Source organism: Diabrotica virgifera, chromosome 5 (genome assembly GCF_917563875.1).
Source record: "Diabrotica virgifera virgifera chromosome 5, PGI_DIABVI_V3a".
Lineage (NCBI taxonomy): Eukaryota > Metazoa > Arthropoda > Insecta > Coleoptera > Chrysomelidae > Diabrotica > Diabrotica virgifera.
The window spans coordinates 247,830,255-247,851,050 of NC_065447.1; the positions used below are offsets into that span (position 1 = coordinate 247,830,255).

Below are 20,796 nucleotides of genomic sequence, written 5' to 3' on the forward strand. Positions count from 1 at the left end.
TCCTTTAATTTTCATCCAATCAACTTTAACTGCTCACAGGTATGTTGATAACCTGTAGTCAGGCTCTGGAGAGGTGCAACAGGAGAAAATTTAATTTTATTGCATGATAATGGACCTCTACATACCTTTAGAGTGACTACAGACATCATTGAAGCAGAAGGTATCCCTTGTTTGGAGTGGTCTGCTTGCTCACCCGAGCTTAATCCTATAGAGTATTTGTGGGATATGCTTAAAAGAAAAATTAGAGCTCGCCGGGATAATCCACAAAACACCGCACGGCTAGTACAAGCCATGATACTACGACAATCTGGTTGTCGTAGTATCATGAGTACAAGCTGCTCTTAAAGGATGGAGCAACCTACCACAACAAAATGTTGATAATTTTATTAGGAGCGTGCCCACGCAAACTGAAGCTTGCATAATAAGCACTAGAGGTGATAATACTGACTACCACAAAATACAAAAACAAATAAATAAAAACAATTTAAACATTATTCGTTTTATATTGAAATTTTGTATGCTATTTTAAAACAACTACTTTCAATTTGTTTGTTAAATACTTTATTGTTTGATTTAATTGTTACGTATTTGTTATTAAATTGCTTTAAAATAAATATTGTTTGACTTCATGTGTTCGTGTTTTTAAATTCGTACGAAATAGTAAGGAATATCAGATGATTCCATATAAGTTTGGGTGCGTGTATACTTTGTAGGGAGCAAAGTCGTACTTTTCCTCCCTAGGGAGTAAAAGTAAAAGTGACGTCATTGATGAAATAACTTATTGACGCCCTATTCAATATTCTATTATCTATTACGTAAGTATCTATACATATTAACGTTTATTTATAGAACACCCTGTATTTTGCAGAATGGAAAAAAACAGTAAATTGTTACAGTGGAATCTCGATTATCCGTCAGGGCACCGGACCAAGGGTATGACGGATAATCGAAAAGACGGTTAACAGAACATTAACTGAATTATGGTGACACGCAGATATTGACTGTAATTATTGTGCTGTGCGTTTTTATTTTGGGCTTGCGATTCTAAAAATAGAACTCTAAAAGCACGGTATCATTTTTATCATTACCTATTTAAATTGAGATTTAATCCAGAGCCCTGATTTACATAAAAAAATGCTCAAACAAAATGAATTGATGACTCAATTTTTACTTATGTGATCAATATAACTTATGTATGGACCCTGACGGTTAACAGAGGTGACGGTTCACAGAGGTGACGGTTAATAGAGAGACGGATAATCGAGGTTCTACTGTATTTTAATTTTTTAAGTATTGAGCCTGGGTTGACATAATATATAATTAATACAAGAGTATTTTGGAAACACTACTCGTTTATTTAGTTACATATGACGTCATAATTAAGTACATGTTAACAAAAACAGCGAGAATGCCTGAAATGAAAATGAAAAGTCAGTTCGCGGCGTGAGAGTGATAAATTCTCCGGCGCATGCACTTCGCGTTTCATGTCCTGATGATAGAACGAGAGCCCGATACATCCTGGATACATCACATGATTTAACAATGTTTACATTAATAATTTCACTTATATTGGACAGTTGACAGTTCTGCTGTACCTACTTGTTGGTTTTAGTTTTCTAATAAAATTATTATTTATAATTAAATTATTTAAAAATAAAAAAGTGGCTTGTTATTTCAGGAAGGTGGAAAAATCATATGTATAACATGGAAGTAGTGCCTTTTCCTCCCTTGAAACTTTATTCTCGGGAGGAAAAGTAGCACTTTCCTCCCTTGTTATACAAATAGCTATTTCTTTCTTAGTTGGACATAATAATCAAAATCAGAGGTACAGAACTCAGACTAAAAATTCATGTTGACCTGTGATTATTATTGTTAATTCAAATAGAAACACTGAATGTATTAGCTACCTCTAGATTTAGGACTTCCATCCTCTTTAGAACTCCCATCCTCACTGCTCCCCTCGTTACTCTTCCTCATAGGCGACCTCCTCCTATCGATCTCAGTTCTACCGTCCCCCAGCTTCATCAGCGGGTTCATTCGAGAAGGTCTCGACACGAAGACGTCCATGTCTGGCGAGTTTCCTCTGAGACCGATGGGCGAACCGCCTCTGAACTGCCCAGAAGATCCTTGGTCATCGTAAATGTCTTCGGATTGGGTTCTCCTAGGAGACCGTCGCCTGTAAGTTGGGGACGTGGACTCGTTCGAGATTTCTTGGTTCTTGAGATTAGCTTGGTGTAAGGCTAGGGATGGGTAGTTGTTGATGTCTTGTTTGCGAGGCAGGCTGTTGTAGGGTCGGAGCTCTGGGGAGCCTCGTATAGCGCTCCATCGTGGAGTGGGATCTAATAAAAGCAAAGACATATTGTAGAAAAAATGTATCCAACGATAATTCTTAAAAATATTTCATTATTCAAATAATGAATGGGTTGCATGCGTGAGTCCATACTATTGTAGTAAAGAAAAGAGAGACGTTCTCACAAACAATTTATTTTACCACTGACGACCGGTTTCGCTGTTTACAATTTATACAGCATCATCAGGTCCGGTTAAAGTAAAATCAAATGCTACAAACAACAAAAAAAAACAGAGTTAGTTAGGTGGTCTGGTTTAAATAAAATTTAATGATACAGCCAATATCAAAGTACATATGTTCATGCATGTACATGAATACCCACATGTATGTGCGCATGGTGTACAATCCTCATACTCACAAACATGCACGCATTCATGTGCAGTGGCAAGCAAAAGTATGTCAAGTATAAGATATATACTTACTTTCCGGTATAAGGGAAGAATGTAGTAGTATTCAATATCATACTTTTCTGTGCACTTTGCTAGAGGGATGGTTGGTGAAGGGAAAGATTTCAATGTAATATATTAACTAAACATCGGTGGGGTCTTGAGGGGTTTAGTAGGGAAATACGACATTACACCGATAGTCTAATTTGTTAGTTATATATAGTGATGTTATTTTAATTTAATTATATATGGTGATATTATTTTAATTATTAATGTAGCTTTTAATTATATATGATAGTTAGATGTAACATTACCTGTATTGTTGCATTAATGTTTCACCAAAATTTTAAATTAAAATTAATTTTGATCTACACAACTATTTATTAAACTCAACAAATATTACTATGCAATAGAAATAAAAAGTTTTTACAAAGCTTTTTTCATTTTTCATTATTAATTTTTTCTACACTTTAACTTTTTTAAACTTCTTAGTGATATTCCATAATTTTTCATTGTACTATATATAGATAATTATAACTTCACATTACAATAAGTTTAATTTACTTACTACATTACCTTAACACTTAGCTTTAACTCTGAGTCAGTTATGAATGATTTTACATTTTGACTAATTTTTTGACAATTTTAATATTTTTATATGAAAAAGTTTTAACAAATTACTATTGTTCAATTTCTTCTTCAACTTCAATTTTTAAACATAGCAAATAAATATTCACAAACAGATCACATCTATTACATCAACGACCAATCTGTTCTAAAAGTCGCACACCCAGCACAACATCTAACTATCATCTACAGAGTGTCCCAAAAGTAGTGGAACGGTCGAATATTTCGCGAACTAAACATCGGATCGAAAAACTGCAAAATACATGTTCAATCATTTTTAAAAATCTATCCAATGACACCAAACACCAACCCCCACTACACCCCTTGGAGGTGGGGTGGGGGGTAACTTTAAAATCTCAAATGGAAACCCCTAGTTTTTCTTGCAGATTTGGATTCGTTACGTAAAAGTAAGTAACTTTTATTCAAGACATTTTTTCGAATTGTGGATAGATGGCGCTATAATTGGGGAAAACGATTTACCCTGATACCATAGGTAAATTATAGAAACGGTCTAATATCTAGAGAAATACACTTCCAAATGAGAAACCAAAAAAAAGGTTTTTAATACTTTTCGAAAACCTATCGAATAACACTAAACATGACCCTCCAACCCACCCCCTGGAGGTGGGGTGGGGGGTAAATTTAAAATCTTAAATAGCAACCCCCACTTTTTATTACAGATTCGGATTCGTCATGAAAAATTAAGCAACATTTATTCGAAACATTTTTTAGAATTGTTGATAGATGGCGCTTTAATTGGAAAACTACGATTTAATAGCGCCATCTATCAGCAATTTTAAAAAATGTTTCAAATAAATGTTGTTTAATTTTTTATGACGAATTCGAATCTGCAATAAAAAGTGGGGGTTGCTATTTAAGATTTTAAATTTACCCCCCACCCCATCTCCACGGGGTGGGTTAGAGGGTCATGTTTGGTGTTTGTCGATAGGTTTTCGAAAAATATTAAAAACCTGTTTTTTGGTTTCTCATTTGGAAGTGTATTTCTCGAGATATTAGACCGTTTCTATAATTTACCTATGGTATCAGGATAAATCGTTTTCTCCAATTGTAGCGCCATCTATCCACAGTTCGAAAAAATGTCTTGGATAAAAGTTGCCTACTTTTACGTATCATATCCAAATCTGCAAGAAAAACTAGGGGTTTCCATTTGAGATTTTAAAGTTACCCCCCACCCCACCTCCAGGGGGTGTAGTGGGGGTTGGTGTTTGGTGTCATTGGATAGATTTTTAAAAATGATTGAACACGTATTTTTCAGTTTTTCGATCCGATGTTTAATTCGCGAAATATTCGACCGTTCCACTACTTTTGGGACACCCTATATAATTAAAAGCTACATTAATAATTAAAATAACATCACCATATATAATTAAATTAAAATAACATCACTATATATAACTAACAAATTAGACTATCGGTTTAATGTCGTATTTCCCTACTAAACCCCTCAAGACCCCACCGATGTTTAGTTAATATAATGCATTGAAATCTTTCCCTTCACCAACCATCCCTCTAGCAAAGTGCACAGAAAAGTATGATATTGAATACTACTACATTCTTCCCTTATACCGGAAAGTAAGTATATATCTTATACTTGACATACTTTTGCTTGCCACTGCACATGAATGCGTGCATGTTTGTGAGTATGAGGATTGTACACCATGCGCACATACATGTGGGTATTCATGTACATGCATGAACATATGTACTTTGATATTGGCTGTATCATTAAATTTTATTTAAACCAGACCACCTAATTAACTCTGGTTTTTTTTTTGTTGTTTGTAACATTTGATTTTACTTTAACCGGACCTGATGATGCTGTATAAATTGTAAACAGCGAAACCGGTCGTCAGTGGTAAAATAAATTGTTTGTGAGTACGTCTCTCTTTTCTTTACTACAATATTTCATTATGTTATGAACTAGTTATTGCTGTAATGGCTAAAATGAATGTTTTAATATGGACTTATTGGAATCCTAGTGATCAATATTTGAGTATCTAAAAAAATTCAAAAAACACCTAGGTAGCAAAAATTTAAATACATCTGTTTTATTTGACATGACGATATATACATACAATACTAATACTACAAATAAATTATTACATTTTTACACAGTACGGTCCCTGCTCAAATTACTCTCACTCTGGAAATTTCAGTTTTTTGAATTTCAAGCGGGTCAAAACTCTAAGTAGATATCTTCACAGTTTCACAGCGATACAGAGCTGCTAAATGGGTTGCCTAACAATTAGAGACTAATTATGCTACATAATTTTATAAAGAAAGTTAAAAGATATAGAAGACAACTATAAAAATAATCTACTAATTAATCGAAATTTATATACAGGTATTAAAAATCAAAAAATAGAAATCGCAGCCTACTTATTACAAAGATAAAGAAGGAAAATGATAGATATTTGTTAAACAGGAAGGATACAAATCATGACAATGAAAAACACACAGATAATGGATATGAGAAACATATAAGCCACAATAATAAAGAATACACAGACTACACAGAATACACAGAATGATGAATACACAAAACAACTATGTAGAAAATCTAGCGTCATCCCCAATGGAAGTTGAAATCATTATTAAGAATCTAAAAAACAAAAAATGTCCTGGAAGTGATTATATAAAAAAATATAGAAGGGTACAGCTGATAAACAAAATACACAAACTACTAAAAACGTATGGAAAAAGGAAGAACTGTCAAAAGAAATAAAGCATTAAAAAATCTAGAAGTTTTATCAAAAATAATAGAATGATAAAGGTAACACTTATGAAAACAGAAAATAAAGTGAAGGTAAATAATAAACTAACAGAAAAATTTGAAGTGAGAGAAGGAGTAAGACAATAAGATCCGTTGTCATCATTATTATTTAATGTAGTATTGGAAATGGTAATAAAAGAAGCCAATATTAACAGATCAGATAATTTATAAAAAAAACATGAATGTTTGGTATTCGTGCATCATGCGGTAATTCTCTAAAGAAGCAAAAATAATTAAAAAGGTAGTGTGCCTCACAACTAGAAATAGAAGCTCGAGGAAAAGGACTCTATATAAATGAAACAAAAACAAAGTACATCAAATGAACAGACAAGGATTTTGAACAGGGACAATAGTTAATGATAAAAAGGAATGAAGGTAAAATATATAAATTTTAAAATACATTCAATAGATTACTGAATACTCGAATATCTACTATACTATACTGCTAATACTATACTGCTAGAAGCAAAAATATAACCAAATCAGCTAAATTAAGAACGTATAAAATTATAATAAGACCAATAGTTTGGTATGCCTCATAAACATGGGCTATAACAAAAACTGACGGTAAAGGGTACAAGACAAGTTTGGAACATAAAAACACTTCGAAGGATATTTGGCGGAAAAATAATAAACAATCAGCAGATACAAATAACAAACAAAAAGTTAGAAATTGCGGTAACAAAAGCACAAAGACTTCGATTATTAGGATATATCCAAAGAATGACCCAAGTTAGAATGCCAAAAAACCTTGTTAAGCGCTACATTAGGTGGTAAAAAGAGAAAAGAAAGGCCTAGGACCAAATAAAGTGAAGTTAATGACGACCTAAGGTATCTCAATGTAAGCAATAGGAAAGAAAAAGTAAAGAGAAACAGGAATGGAGGAAGATTATAAGCCAATCCATGAGTTTGCTTGGCTCGAAGTGCTAATATATTACCTAATGTTATATATTATGAAGGCAGTACTATTCTCGTAAAAAATTACCTACTGTATACTTGATAGATATATCTTAGAATCTCCTAGTGCATAATATATTATCCTTATTTAAAAAAATACTTCACTTATTTATCTACACGTTCAACTACTAGAAGCAACGAGAAACAACAAATCGATTCAAGTACAAAAAACACTTTAACTTATTTGCACAAATTAACACTATCGAAAAAAGTGCAGTGAATGTGTAATAAAAAGGGGCAAATGTGTTCGAATTCGACTAACAGCATTGTAAAAAGTCAAGGTAAGTTGTAAGCATTAAAAAAAGATTAATCACTGTTTATATTTGCGTATATTTAAAACAAATTGTTCTCATATCTTTCGCTAACAGATAACTTGATAAAAATAGTCGTCGTGTATGAATCTTCTTTTATTAATATTAAAATAGTAATATCAATTTTCATTAGCATTTTTAAACAAAAAAATCGTGACTTTAATATACCTAGCTCAAACAATCCCAGAGAACGGTAGACCTCTCATTAAATGTCAGAAATAATCCAGCTATCTCTTCTGGATGGTTTTTATAATATCAGTAGTCTTGCGGAGACATTCTAGTATTGTGATGTTTCGAATCTTCTCCATCCAATAAACTTTTAAAATTCTTCTATTGCACCACATTTCGAGAGCCTCAAAGCGATTTAAATCGATTTTATTCACAGTCCAAGACTCGACACCATACAGTAAGATCGAGAACACGTAGCAGCGAAGTAGTCGGATCCTTAATGCCAATGTTAGGTCTCTGTTACATAATACTTTGGACATCGTTCTACTAACAGCGGCTCTTATTCGGGGGGTTTTATTAAATGATCAAATTACCATAACATATCACCAGCAATTAATATTTTTCTCTGGTCTCTGGCATTGAATTGAATAGATGGCAATAAACAGATTTATTGTGAGACTTTTTCATTTATTATGTTCCAAAGACTTTTAATAATTTTTGATTCCAAGGAATTCTGCCATGTTTATGTTTCAGTTATCGTAATTTCTTTCTTAAAAACCGTGTCAGTAGACACCAGGTGAGGTCTCAAGGAGGGGGCAATTGACTCCATTGACCCCTCCCTTGGATCCGCGCCTGTTGTGTGTTATATTATTTTATATGAGAATATTTTCTAATATGTGCTGACACAAGCAAGTTCGCAATAAATCGACATATTTTTTATTTTCTCATGCATTTTTTAATTTCTTGTGATGAAAAAATAGGATCTAAAAAATTCAAATCATTTAATAATGTACTGAAAAGTCGCTTAACATTGTTTTCTCGTACAATAACCTTCAGTGGTGTGCTTAGATTTAGGCTCGTAGTATTTTTTCTTAGATAAACAAACAAAAACCAAGAATCTCCTGTAATAATTTGGGGGACCTTCCTGCTTTCACAGTCATATTATCTTGATATTTTCAAGATTCCTGATTTTAATTGTTATGAAAATAGTTACCAGGTCCTTTCTGAAATACTAAGTTCAAGTAGGCACTAGGTGGGACACTCTGAGGAACCATTTAATGTGAAAGCAAAGATTACCGTAAATTTGAAAAATGCCCCAGTAACATCGGTTGATGTAGAAAGAAGTTTTTTCGTTTAAAAAATATATTGTAATATGTACCGGGTGTCCCAATAAGAATGGCTCTCGGCCATATCTCAGGAACCGTTTATACTACAGCTTTGGGAAAAAAAAATTTATAACAAAAGTTGCCCCGAGAAAAGCCTGAAAATTATTTTGATAATTGTAAGTCCACCGCTAGAGGGCGTAATTGAATATCAAAAATTAAAAAATCGAAATTTTACAAAATTTGCCTAATGAAAGGGCACTGGAAATCCAATCATCGTATTCTTCATACAATTCTGTGCATATTTTATTTCACAAGTTTAAGTCTACCTGTGCAAATAAGAGGTGGGGGTGAGTGGGAACCTTGTTATGAAAAAATCGCTGTAAGTCCGGTTCTGCTTAATCGATTTACAAACTTGGTCTTGTTGAAAACAGATCTTTTTCGTCAATGTAATAGTTATAATTTGGAAACAGCCTATTAGGTAATATGCCGGCTAGTAGGCGCTATTTATTTTCTTTTAGAAATCTAGTTTTCTTTGGAAAATATTAAATACAAGTATGTATTTTTTTTCCTGTATTACAAAATTAGACCAAATTAGCAACAGAATACCGAAAACCGCATGTCGATACCTTTTTCTATCTCGAGATATCTTAAGAAACGTGTAAATTTTAAACATAACTGTTGCTGTCATATAAGTGGAAATATATAGAAGCACATAGTGTGCTATGGAAAAAACAAAGGAACATTGTCCAGATGTCACCGTACATAATGAATCAAAACAACAATAAGACAAATAACACTATAAAATATAACAAAAAAAGAGTGTGTGTACTTTGTACGCGAGTAAGAAATTATACTTCTATTATTATAATTTTAACGAAATAAATATATTTTAAACATTTTAATTTTATTTTTATTTAAATATTACACCAATTTTAATACTTAAAATAATACCAAAAAAATAGCGTCAATATGTAAATTTTTATGAATTGTTGCCTCCGCGCATTTGCTTTTTTCTCGATGAATCGTAGAAAATGGAAAAACGTCAGATTTTCTACACAAATCTTTAATTTTTATTTCATTATATTTTAATATCAATTATCCTATTCCCAACTAAGATAAATACATAACTGTTATTGTCACCGGTAAACTAAGTTAAGGAAGTCAAAGTGGAAACAAGTAGTGTGCTATGGAAAAAATAGAACTATTAGAAGTATTAACTTCAAGAAGTCATCATGTGTCGAAAATTATGTGTCAAATCAGTAAAACATAAAAATTTGTTCATTGATGGATTTTTGCGGTTTGTTTCTATTAAATTTTATATAAAATTTATACAGAGTGAAATTCAAGATGATTCTTACAAACTAAGAAGCATTTGACATGATAGCCACATTCTTTGAATGCATAAGAAATGCAACTGTTGCGGCTAGAATATATGCAATGAAATATCCCCAAAGACGTCACCCCAGTAGTAGAGTTTTTCATATTTTGTTTTGATTTATTATATACGGTAACATCTGGAAAATGTTTCTTTGTTTTTTTCCATAGCACACTACTTTCTTCTATATATTTCCATTTATATGACAGCAACAGTTATGTTTAAAATTTACACGTTTCTTAAGATATCTCGAGATAGAAAAAAGGTATAGACATGCGGTTTTCGGTATTCTGTTGCTAATTTGGTCTAATTTTGTAATACAGGAAAAAAATACATACTTGTATTTAATATTTTCCAAAGAAAACTAGATTTCTAAAAAGAAAATAAATAGCGCCTCCTAGCCGGCATATTACGTAATAGGCTGTTTCCAAATTATAACTATTACATTGACGAAAAAGAGCTGTTTTCAACAAGACCAAGTTTGCAAAAATCGATTAAGCAGAACCGGACTTACAGCGATTTATTCATAACAAGATTCCCACTCACCCCCACCTCTTACTTGCACAGGTAGACTTAAACTTGTGAAATAAAATATGCGCAGAATTTTATGAAGAATACGATAATCGGATTTCCAGTGCCCTTTCATTAGGCAAATTTTGTAATATTTCGATTTTTTAATTTTCGATATTCAATTACGTCCTCTACCGGTGGACTTACAATTATGAAAATAATTTCCAGGCTTTTCTCGAGGCAACTTTTCTTATAAAAATTTTTTTCCCAAAGCTATACTATAAACGGTTCCTGAGATATGGCCGAGCGCCATTCTTATTGGGACACCCGGCCTACTCAGAAGCCATAAGTTTTTGTTAAAAAAATTTAAACAGCATTTAATCATTTAGTGTTAACACAATTCGAAGTAATATAATTTATTTGTTAAAATACTTATATAGTTAAATACCTAAGCTTAGTTTGCAAAATAAATAAAAAATATTAATTACTATAAATTATGAAAATATTTTAAATATTTTTGTAAATAAAACAGATCCAAAATACTTTCTGAGTCGTTTAAATATACTTATATTTTTTTTATTTTTATATAAATACTGCATATTTATGCGCATATTTTATATGTTTTTATTTGCATATTTGCCTAAGTCTAGTTATTACCTATTTATCTCCTTTGTTGTCGTTTTTGAAATATTTACCAACCAATTAATTTGAATTTGTGTATTATTGTATTGCGCTTATGGAGAGCTCCCATTTATCTCTCAATATTGGCTATCAGAAGGTATAAATTCAGCAAAGCAGGTGTTGTAATTATTGCTTTGGTTATTGATTGCTTTTTGATTTTATTAATTGTCTCGTACAGTACCTGCTATTAGTAAACATACAGATTCCGTATAGCAAGATTGCGATTGTATACAGTGTGTTATTATATTTTTGATAATAGTTATAAATACAATTTTATTTCTTTTGCAGACGGCCGCATAGGGAGGTTGCTCCGGAACGGGGCGGAGATAAAATGATATTTTATTTTGTTTTATTTTTAATTTTGAACTGTATATAAATATCCTGAATATATTTATTTTATTTTTAACCTTGTTTTACTGAGTTTGTTGTCCTGAAAGAACTACCCGTTACACCTTCTATTCCTTCCGACTCGGTTAGCAGCTGGTATGGTCAGTGTCGTGGTAATTTTGTGATCTAACAGCGTTGTGTTATTTTTATTATTGTGTGAATTAACCAACTTACCAAAATTTATAAAAAAGTAAATATTTATTAATTTAGCAGTAACGTGGGACGCCAACTGTGCTGTCTTTTCTTTTCACTACTACATATATATTTAGACCAGGGCGCATCTGTAAAAATATTAGTAAATTTGGATGTTGAGAGGTGATATTTTTTTGCAGAAATTGCTTAGAATTAGCCCATATAATAATAATTGAGTTATCTTCGCACTCAAAAAGGTCCGCAACATTGTTTAAATAATCAAAATGTCAAAAATGAAGGAAAATTTCGATTTTTTTCTTCATTTTTTGATTATAACTTTAAAAGTATTCATTTCCCAGAAACGTTGCACTAACATAAAAGTTGCGTAATTAAATTTCCTACAATATAGGATTAGCTAAAAATTTAAAAAATTGTCACCCTTGTTTCCAAATAGCAATAATTGCGAAAAAACCATAAAAAATAAGTATTTGCATTTTACGTTTTTCAACCATTTATGCTACACTTAGGACCTTCGTATTTCACCCAGAAAAACTATATGATATAATAAAACAATACTGTAAATTTCATTAAGATCGGTTTAATAGATTTTGCAATCCAGCTTTCGCAAAAAAATTCATTTTTTCAAAATATTGCAGGATTGAAAATAAAGCAGACAGCAAGTTGAATTTTTTTTTAAATATATAACAATACTGTACCTTTCATTTGCAATTTGCTTAATTAAAATCGGTTAACTACCATGACGTCAGGAATTTTTTTAAATAAACATTAATTTTTGATGTTACGCGCAGGACAGCCACTGCGGATACGTTTGCTCTGATTGGGCATTCCAATGACCTTTGATAATGATTGATAAATTTTAATTTTTAGTACATTTCGATATAAATAAATAAATTTGTTTATTGCAAAATAAAAACAAATACTCTGTCTTTTGAAATAACACTTTTTTTATCAAAAACTTTCTTTGTTCATATTATATTTTAACTTAGAGAATGAAAATTTATTATTTTTAAACATATGCAATTGTTTAAACCATATTTCACAAACAATAATCAAATTAAGTTCATTTTTGTGGAATTAAAATATTAAAATACAACAAAATATAGAGTAAAAAAAATATATTAAATAAAGATTGGAAGACATTTTGGTGGAAATGAACTTGTGTGAATCGAACACCGCTGTCGTGCGCGTAGCACCAAAAATTAATGTTTATTTAAAAAAATTCCTGACGCCGTGCTAGTTAACCGATTTTAATTTTGCAAATTGCAGATGAAAGGTACAGTATCATTCTATATGTAAACAAAATTTCAACTTGCTACCTGCTCTATTTTCAGTCCTGAAACATTTTGAAAAAATTAATTTTTTTTTGCAAATCTGGATTGCAAAATTTATTTTTCAAAATCTGTTGAACCGATCTTAACGAAATTTACAGTATTGTTTTATTTAAAGTTTTTCTGGGTAAAATATGAAGTACCTAAGTGTAGCACAAATGGTTGAAAAACGTAAAATGCGAATACTTGTTTTTTTATGGTTTTTTGACAATTATTGCTAGTTTGCAACAAGGGTGACAGCTTTTAAAAATTTTAACCAATCCTATGTTGTAAGAAATTTAATTACGCAGCTTTTATGTCAGTACAACTTTTCTCGGAAGCGAATAGTTTTAAAGGTATAATCAAAAAACGAAGGAAAAAATCGAATTTTTCCTTAATTTTTTGACATTTTGATTATTTAAACAATGTTTCGGACCTTTTTGAGTGGGAGGATAACTCAATTATTATTATATGAGTTAATTCATCACCTCTCAACGTCCATCTCAAAACAGATGTGCCCTGGACTAATTTTCTTTGCCGACGTAAACTGGTGAAGAGTTTTCTTCCAGGAAATATACCAATGCTAATAAATTCTAACTTGGTAAGTTTACTATCTCCATACGAGATAGCAACTTTTTCGATTTGTTTATAAACATTTCCAAATTCTTATAATTAATTGTTGATTGATTTTTTTGCACCGAGAACGGATGACCTTTGTTCTATAAAAACGGACGTACAATCAAATAAAAACAAGATAACCTTATGTTTTTAAATGGCACCATAGATGCAGTTGTTCATTTGTAATGGAAGGAGAAATAAATATAAATAATAATTTGTTTCCTCTTTTTATTCAGGGGAGCGTCAGCGGTATCACATAAGTATGTTATTCTTTGAGGTGGGATACGGGCAAAAATACATTGGCCTACAAGGCTACATTAGGGTTCCTTAGTCGAGGAAATGAAGCATTTTGGCTCGCAATTTTTTCGTCCAGCATGGATTTACTTGAAATTTTCACAGAAGGTAGGGAATAGTCCAAGGATTATTTTCTATATCATGCCGCTGTACGCTAAAACCTTGGGGGTGGTTGCCACCCCATCTCGGGGGTGGGAATTTTTTATTACATTCTAACCATGTAAATCGATGTAAAAAGTAATTCTAAGAAAAAAATGTTTTTTACATTTTCTTCGTAAAACTAATATTTTTCGAGTTATTCGCGCTTCAAAGTAACGGTTTTTCGTCGAAAAAATCGACTTTTTCTCGAAAAATCGATAGGGTTTTTCTGAGAATACCTCGAAAAATATGCATTTATTCAAAAAAACTGCAGATAACAAAATTGTATATTTTAGTAGAACAAACTAAATTCTTTTTCTGTAATATCTTTAAGACCAATACAAACCGAGATACGGCATGTTAAATGTTAGCTTTTCTCGTCAAATGCATAATTTGAAATATTGAAAGCCAAATAACGGGAAAACTTTGCATTTTCGAGGAAAACTTAAAGTATCTATTTTCAAGTATACAATTAAACCTTTCAAAAAATAATAATAAAAACTGTCTAATATGAAAATCGAGCGATTTATGATCAAAAAAAGGTCAGTACCTGCTTTTCTCTACGAAAAAATCAGTGAAAATAACCCCCTAACTACCCTCTTAATTAAAAGTTGGTCTTCACCTTTCTGTAATTCCTTGTATATTTGTATTTTCAATACACTTAAGAAGTTTCACCTAATTAAAAGGTCAAATTTTAGAAAAATTGGAGTTTAAAGAAAAATTAATTTTTAGCACTTTCGTATTTTTCACGTTTTACTTCCAAATATCTCCGAAAATACTGGAGATACGAAAAAAATGACAAACTACTAAATTATAGCTTTTTTAATAACTAAAATTATATTGTGCATAGATTTTCATAACAGTGAATAGTTGCGAGATATAGCTGTTTAAAACCTCTATTTACGAGCAAACATCCCCTTATTCGAGCCCTTTTAACCCACCCCAATTAAAAAGTAAGGAATCTAATGGAATTTAATTTACACAGTCTTATAGTTCTTCAAAAATCCTACAGAACCATTTTTGAAAAAACTTTTTATCGCCAAAAATGAAAGCGCTGTTTATAAAACGCGTTTTTTTTTCGAAATATTCGAATAGTCCGCTTGTGGAACATTTTTAATGCATATATAATACCACAGAACTTGTTCGTATACTGGAAGATGACTTCAAAACAATGTGTATTTGTACTTCTACATATTTGTAAATTCGTATTTTTGTGTAAATAAATGGTTTTGTCATTCTTTAATTCTACTTTTTTTCTGTATAGATGTATTAAATTATCTACTTATAAAAATTATAATGTTCTTATGGGTGGTTTTTAAGGGTTGAAATATTATGATATTATATCCTAAAGCATAAAACAATCATTATTTTTAGCCAATCAAAACCAAATTTTACCCATATTAACGTTTACAATGTTTTTATATAATTTTTGAAAATAAGGGGTAGTTTACAACCCTAAAAAGAATCGACGCCCTTGAGCATGTTATAGAATATGAAGTACAGGGTGAGATGATCCTAATCCCAAATTTTAATGTAAATCGATGCAAGCCGAAATTATTCTTTTATGATAAGTAATTTCTTATATTTAGCTCCAACAAGGGTGGTTTTAAGGGTTCAAATATTATGATAGTATATCTTAAAGCATAAAACAATTATTATGTAACTAATAAGAACCAAATGTTGACAATATTAAAGTTTAAAATGTTGTTTTATAATTTTTTAAAAGTATTTTTTTAGGGGTCGTTTTCACCCTTAAAAAACCAAAAGCGTACAACGGCTCAATATAGAAAATAAACTAGAGGATGAAATGAGCCTAATCCCAAATTTTTGTACAAATCGATGCTGGACGAAAAAATTGCGAGGTTGTGCCATTTTTGCAGCTTCATTTCCTCTACTACCTGGTCTGTACAGAAAAATGTGAAAGGGCGTAGGGAATTAGGGAATAGTAATACATACTAGAAATGGATAACGGTTGGCAATGGATAGGACTGACTGGTGTAATAGACTTGGGAAGGTCGAGGCTCTTTCATAGGGCTGTAGCACCATTGTTGATGGTAATGAATACCACAAATAGAGTTGGTATAACTGCTGATAAAGAAATGAAATATACCGTAATAGAAGTTGTCGAACGAGCTATAGAAAGAAAAGCTTCCTGTGCCTATAGTCGAAATTCAATAGGATTGTCAGGGTTTCGCTCAAAATTGATAGCCTCTGGAGGGGCCTGAGACGAGAGACGAGTGCAGTTCAATGGTGGTGTGAACATTTTTAAAATCAGGGAAAGGGCTAATAAACAAATAAATATATGCCACTTGCCATACAGTATTTACGAAATACAAAATGTCTGCCCTGACAATCCTATTGGATTTGAAGTATAGTAGGTGTTTAGTCTGTATTTATTCTCATTAGGGTTGGATCACATTCCTTCCATCCTTCAAGGGTAGAATACTAGAAGAGTGTTAGGAAAAAGATACGGCAAATGACCGGTGGAAAGCCACAGCAAAGTTGTGGTGCGAGTGGGAGAAGAAGTGCTAGGAAAACATCTGGTAAAGGGCCTCCTAGGGATAAATAAACTTGGAGGTGGAACGGTGAAGTGCAACGGAAGGTTAGGAACAAGAAAGAGGATATATACAAGGTAGAACAAAGGAAGGCAAAGCGCGGTGTAGATACTTTTAAGGAAATATCGTCTGCAAAGCTGTATGAAAAGTTTGAAATACCCAAATGGATTAAAGGGTTATCAAGGTAGCATCGCTAACACAAGGGACAAGTCATCAAGGAATTTGACTCACGTCCGGCAGATTAAGGGTGGGAATGGATAAGTGTTAAGATCCGATGTTAAAATAAAGCAAAGATGGTATGAGTACTTCAAAAAGTTGCTATATAAATGAAATAGTGCAGTCACTGAAGGTGGATATGAGCTATTACCTACGATTTCGTTGAACCTCCATCGATTTGCATGAAAATTGGTGAGTGGTTAGAGGATATCTCAAGGAACAAAGGTGATATGATGCCAACTTGCGCTTTTACCCTGGGGGTGGATGCCACCCCTCCTCGGGGGTGAAAATTATTTTATTAAAAATAACCCCACAATTCGATAGAGGAACAAATTATAAGCAAACTTTGTTATATAAAGTTATTAAAATAAATCAAAACTTTTTGAGTTATTAAAGATCAAAGATTTTAATTTTTCGTGAGAAAATGCATGTTTTTAACCGGTTTTTCATAAATAGCTCAAATACTATAAGTTTTTACAAAAAAATTATTATTATCAAAATTGAGGATAATAAAAAATCAAATAAACTCCTTACTAGAAAAACCTTTCTATGTTAACTAAAAGTAAGTTATAGGTAATTGAATGTATATTTCTTTCGTCTAGTACCCAAATCTAAGTATCCAAGCTTAAATACCGGCAAAATGATGCATTTTATAACATAAACTTATTAAACATTTGTCAAAGTTCATAGAAATATCTATCAAATAAGCCCTCTAACAAGTTGATAGCATTAAAATTTATGCACCAAAAATGTTTCAAAATGTATTTTTTTTTAATTTTTCCAAAAAATGTTATTGATTTTTTTGTAAATAGCTCCGTTAATTTTTAAGATATCGGGTTCACCTAAAAACTAATTAAAAGCTGATTCCAAGAGCTATTAAAAAATGTCAAAATTAGTCTTTTAAACCTCTCACTTTTTTAACAATAAAAGGTTAAATGGCCCCGGTTACATGGTTCTCGCAGCAAAATTGAAATTTTAAACGTTTCTATCTCGGTTATTTTTTACTCTATGTAAATAGTAAAATGGGTAAAGTATTTGGAACTGAAAAAACTAAAATTTAGTTATATATCATTTTTTACGTATATTGAGTATTTTTGGAGTTATTATCAAAAGAAAATGAAAAGTACCTACGATAATTTTAAAAATTCTGATTTTTTTAAATTGTATCTTTTTTTTTCAAAAATATGCATTCCAAACCGGTGAAAATTGTTGAAATCATTAATTGTGTTAACCTAAAGAAATATTTGTGAGAAAATTGTGACAAATTTTAATTTTTGTGGAAATGGTGGATGTTTTATTTTTCACTTTTTCCTAAAAAAATTGAAAGGGTTCTCTTATTTTCATCATAACTTGCTTAATTTTGATGCTATTAACTTCTACTGGAGTTCATTTGATAGGTATTCCGAAGTACTTTGACAAGTGTTTAACAAGTATATTCTATAAAATTTTCCCGTTATGTAAGCTTGAATACTTAGATTTGAGTACTCGTCGAAAAAAATATACATTCAATTACCCATAACTCACTTTGAAATAACATTAGTTTAGTTCTTTAAGAGGGGAGTGTATTAAATTTTTTATTATCTTTAATTTTGGTAATAAAAGTTTTTTTACAAAAGCTTATAATTTTTGAGTGATACGTGAAAAACAGCTTTAAAACATGCATTTTTTTAAGAAAAAATAAAATTTTTGATATTTAATAACTCAAAAAGTAATGATTTATGTTAATAACTTTATATAACAAATTTTGCTTAGAAGTTGCCCCTCTATCGATTTCTGGTATTTTTTTATTAAAAAAAAATTTCACCCCCGAGAAGGGATGGCGTCCACCCCCAGGGTAAAAGCGCAAGTTGGCATCATGTCACCTTTGTTCCTTGAAGTATCTTCTAACTACTCACCAATTTCCATGAAAATCGATTAAGGTTCAACGAAATCGGAGGTGAAAACCTTCAGTGACTCCACTAAAAAGCACCAGAGGAGAAACACATGACGTGGAAACCCAAATGAGAATATAATATCGGGAGAAGAAGAAGAGATGAGGTTAACGAGGCATAGAAGATAATAGAATCTAATGAATAAATGTGGAGTTCTGGAAGTCTCCAGGGGAGGAAAGTACCTAGGAAGTCTGTAGGATAAGAAAGAAAGGATGCCCATTGCAAGGAGGGAGGGCGTGATGGTATCACTGTATAACGATAAAGGGGACATTCAGAACTCTAAGAACTATAGAGGGATACAATTAATGTCGCACACAATGAAGTGAGCAACAGGAATGGTTGGGGATATTGAACTGCCTGAGGAAAAACTAGGAGGAGTTGGTGAATTTAAATAATCGCCTCCTTCATAATGGAAAATGGGACACTTGATCAAGAAATTAACCAAATTGATCAAGACAATAACCATTAAATTTTCAATTCCTAGCTTGCAAATATTACGTAAAATTGAAAAACAAAACTTTTACTTTGAAATTTTTTTATAGTAGCCATACCTCTCGAGTTAAATGCGAAAATATATGCGCAGGTTACATCCTCAAGTGATTCCAGCAAATAAAAAGACTTTTATGGAAATTGTCTAATTCAAATAGATACCTAGACTATAAAACAACTCTTTGAATGCATATTCTCATAATGTGAGACCGAATAGTCTTTCACCCGTTTTCTCAGTGTAGCACAAACCGTTCCCTTACATCAATCCATTAGTATGATGGGAGTTTAAAGCTTGCTATCGATCACCTTCATCTACGCAATGAAGAAGGCCAATTAGTCAGAAACCTTTGTCAGTTTTTTTATTTTCCTTTGTGAACCGTCTTGTTACACATATCCACACATCGGTAGTTATTTCCTATTATACCTAATGAGGTTGCGGGGTAGATTTCCAGCCAATTATTCTGCCTTGAGGTTTTGTAAAAGCAAGGGAAATAATTAATATTGATGGATATTTACAAGAAAAATGTTTTGTATTTAATAAAACTGAAGTACACAATCAAACTGACTGTCACATAACCTTAAAAAATCTTACAACGTGACTTTCGATTTTGTAACTACACTCACCGGCACAAAATTCCGCCACCCAAAATTTTTGATTAAGTTTGACAATCTTTGTCTTTATTATTTGTACTTCGATTTTCAAAATTCTTGCGTCAGTTTGTAGGTACAGGGTCATTCACTATATATTTTAACCCCCTGTAAATTGCTTTATTTACAGAATTAGAAAAATTGTAAAATACAAAAGGAATTCGATTTTTAAATTATGATTTTTTGACATATATATATATATATATATATATATATATATATATATATATATATATATATATAACAAGGTTGAAATATTGGGGTAGCAGCAATCTCAAAGAAAACTCTTTATAATAATTCCAAGCTTTCGATAATGTTTATTATCATCTTCAGGAAAATTATTTGAGGATGTAGAGCCTAGTTGTTAAATACTGACATAACAATGAAATTTTGTCTTGGTAAATAGTAAATAATATAAATTAAAATAAAAACTATATAAAAACTTATAAAAATTTGAATATAAAGCGATAAATTGCTGCTACCCCAATATTTCAACCTTGTTTCCTAACTGTTCAGCAAAGATTATATACCTGTTATATATATATATATATATATATATATATATATATATATATATATATATATATACAGTCGGAAAAATGAAAGAATACCCATGAACGAACATATAAAACACGCTGTATTTTCCTGCCACCGTGTCACAAAGAAAATTGTCCAGTGCAAGTACATGTAACAATAATTATTACATGTACTTGCTCTGGCCAATTTTTTGTCTGACACGGTGACAAGAAAATACAGCGTGTTTTATATGTTCGTTCATGGGTATTCTTTCATTTT

The 20,796-nt window shown here is 31.4% G+C and overlaps 1 protein-coding gene across 5 annotated transcripts in view; it reads right to left on the reverse strand.

Annotated features, from left to right (window-relative positions):
• Positions 1–20,796, reverse strand: part of LOC126884772 (uncharacterized) — a 786,660-nt gene that overhangs the window by 303,048 nt on the left and 462,816 nt on the right. For 4 of the 5 annotated variants that reach the window (XM_050650993.1, XM_050650991.1, XM_050650992.1 and 1 more), the window contains one exon: positions 1,908–2,339. In XM_050650993.1, coding sequence (XP_050506950.1) covers positions 1,908–2,339 — 432 coding nt within the window. Of the gene's footprint in view, positions 1–1,907; positions 2,340–7,146; positions 7,167–20,796 lie in introns of those variants that run through there. The other variant, XM_050650995.1, reaches the window with a different exon arrangement.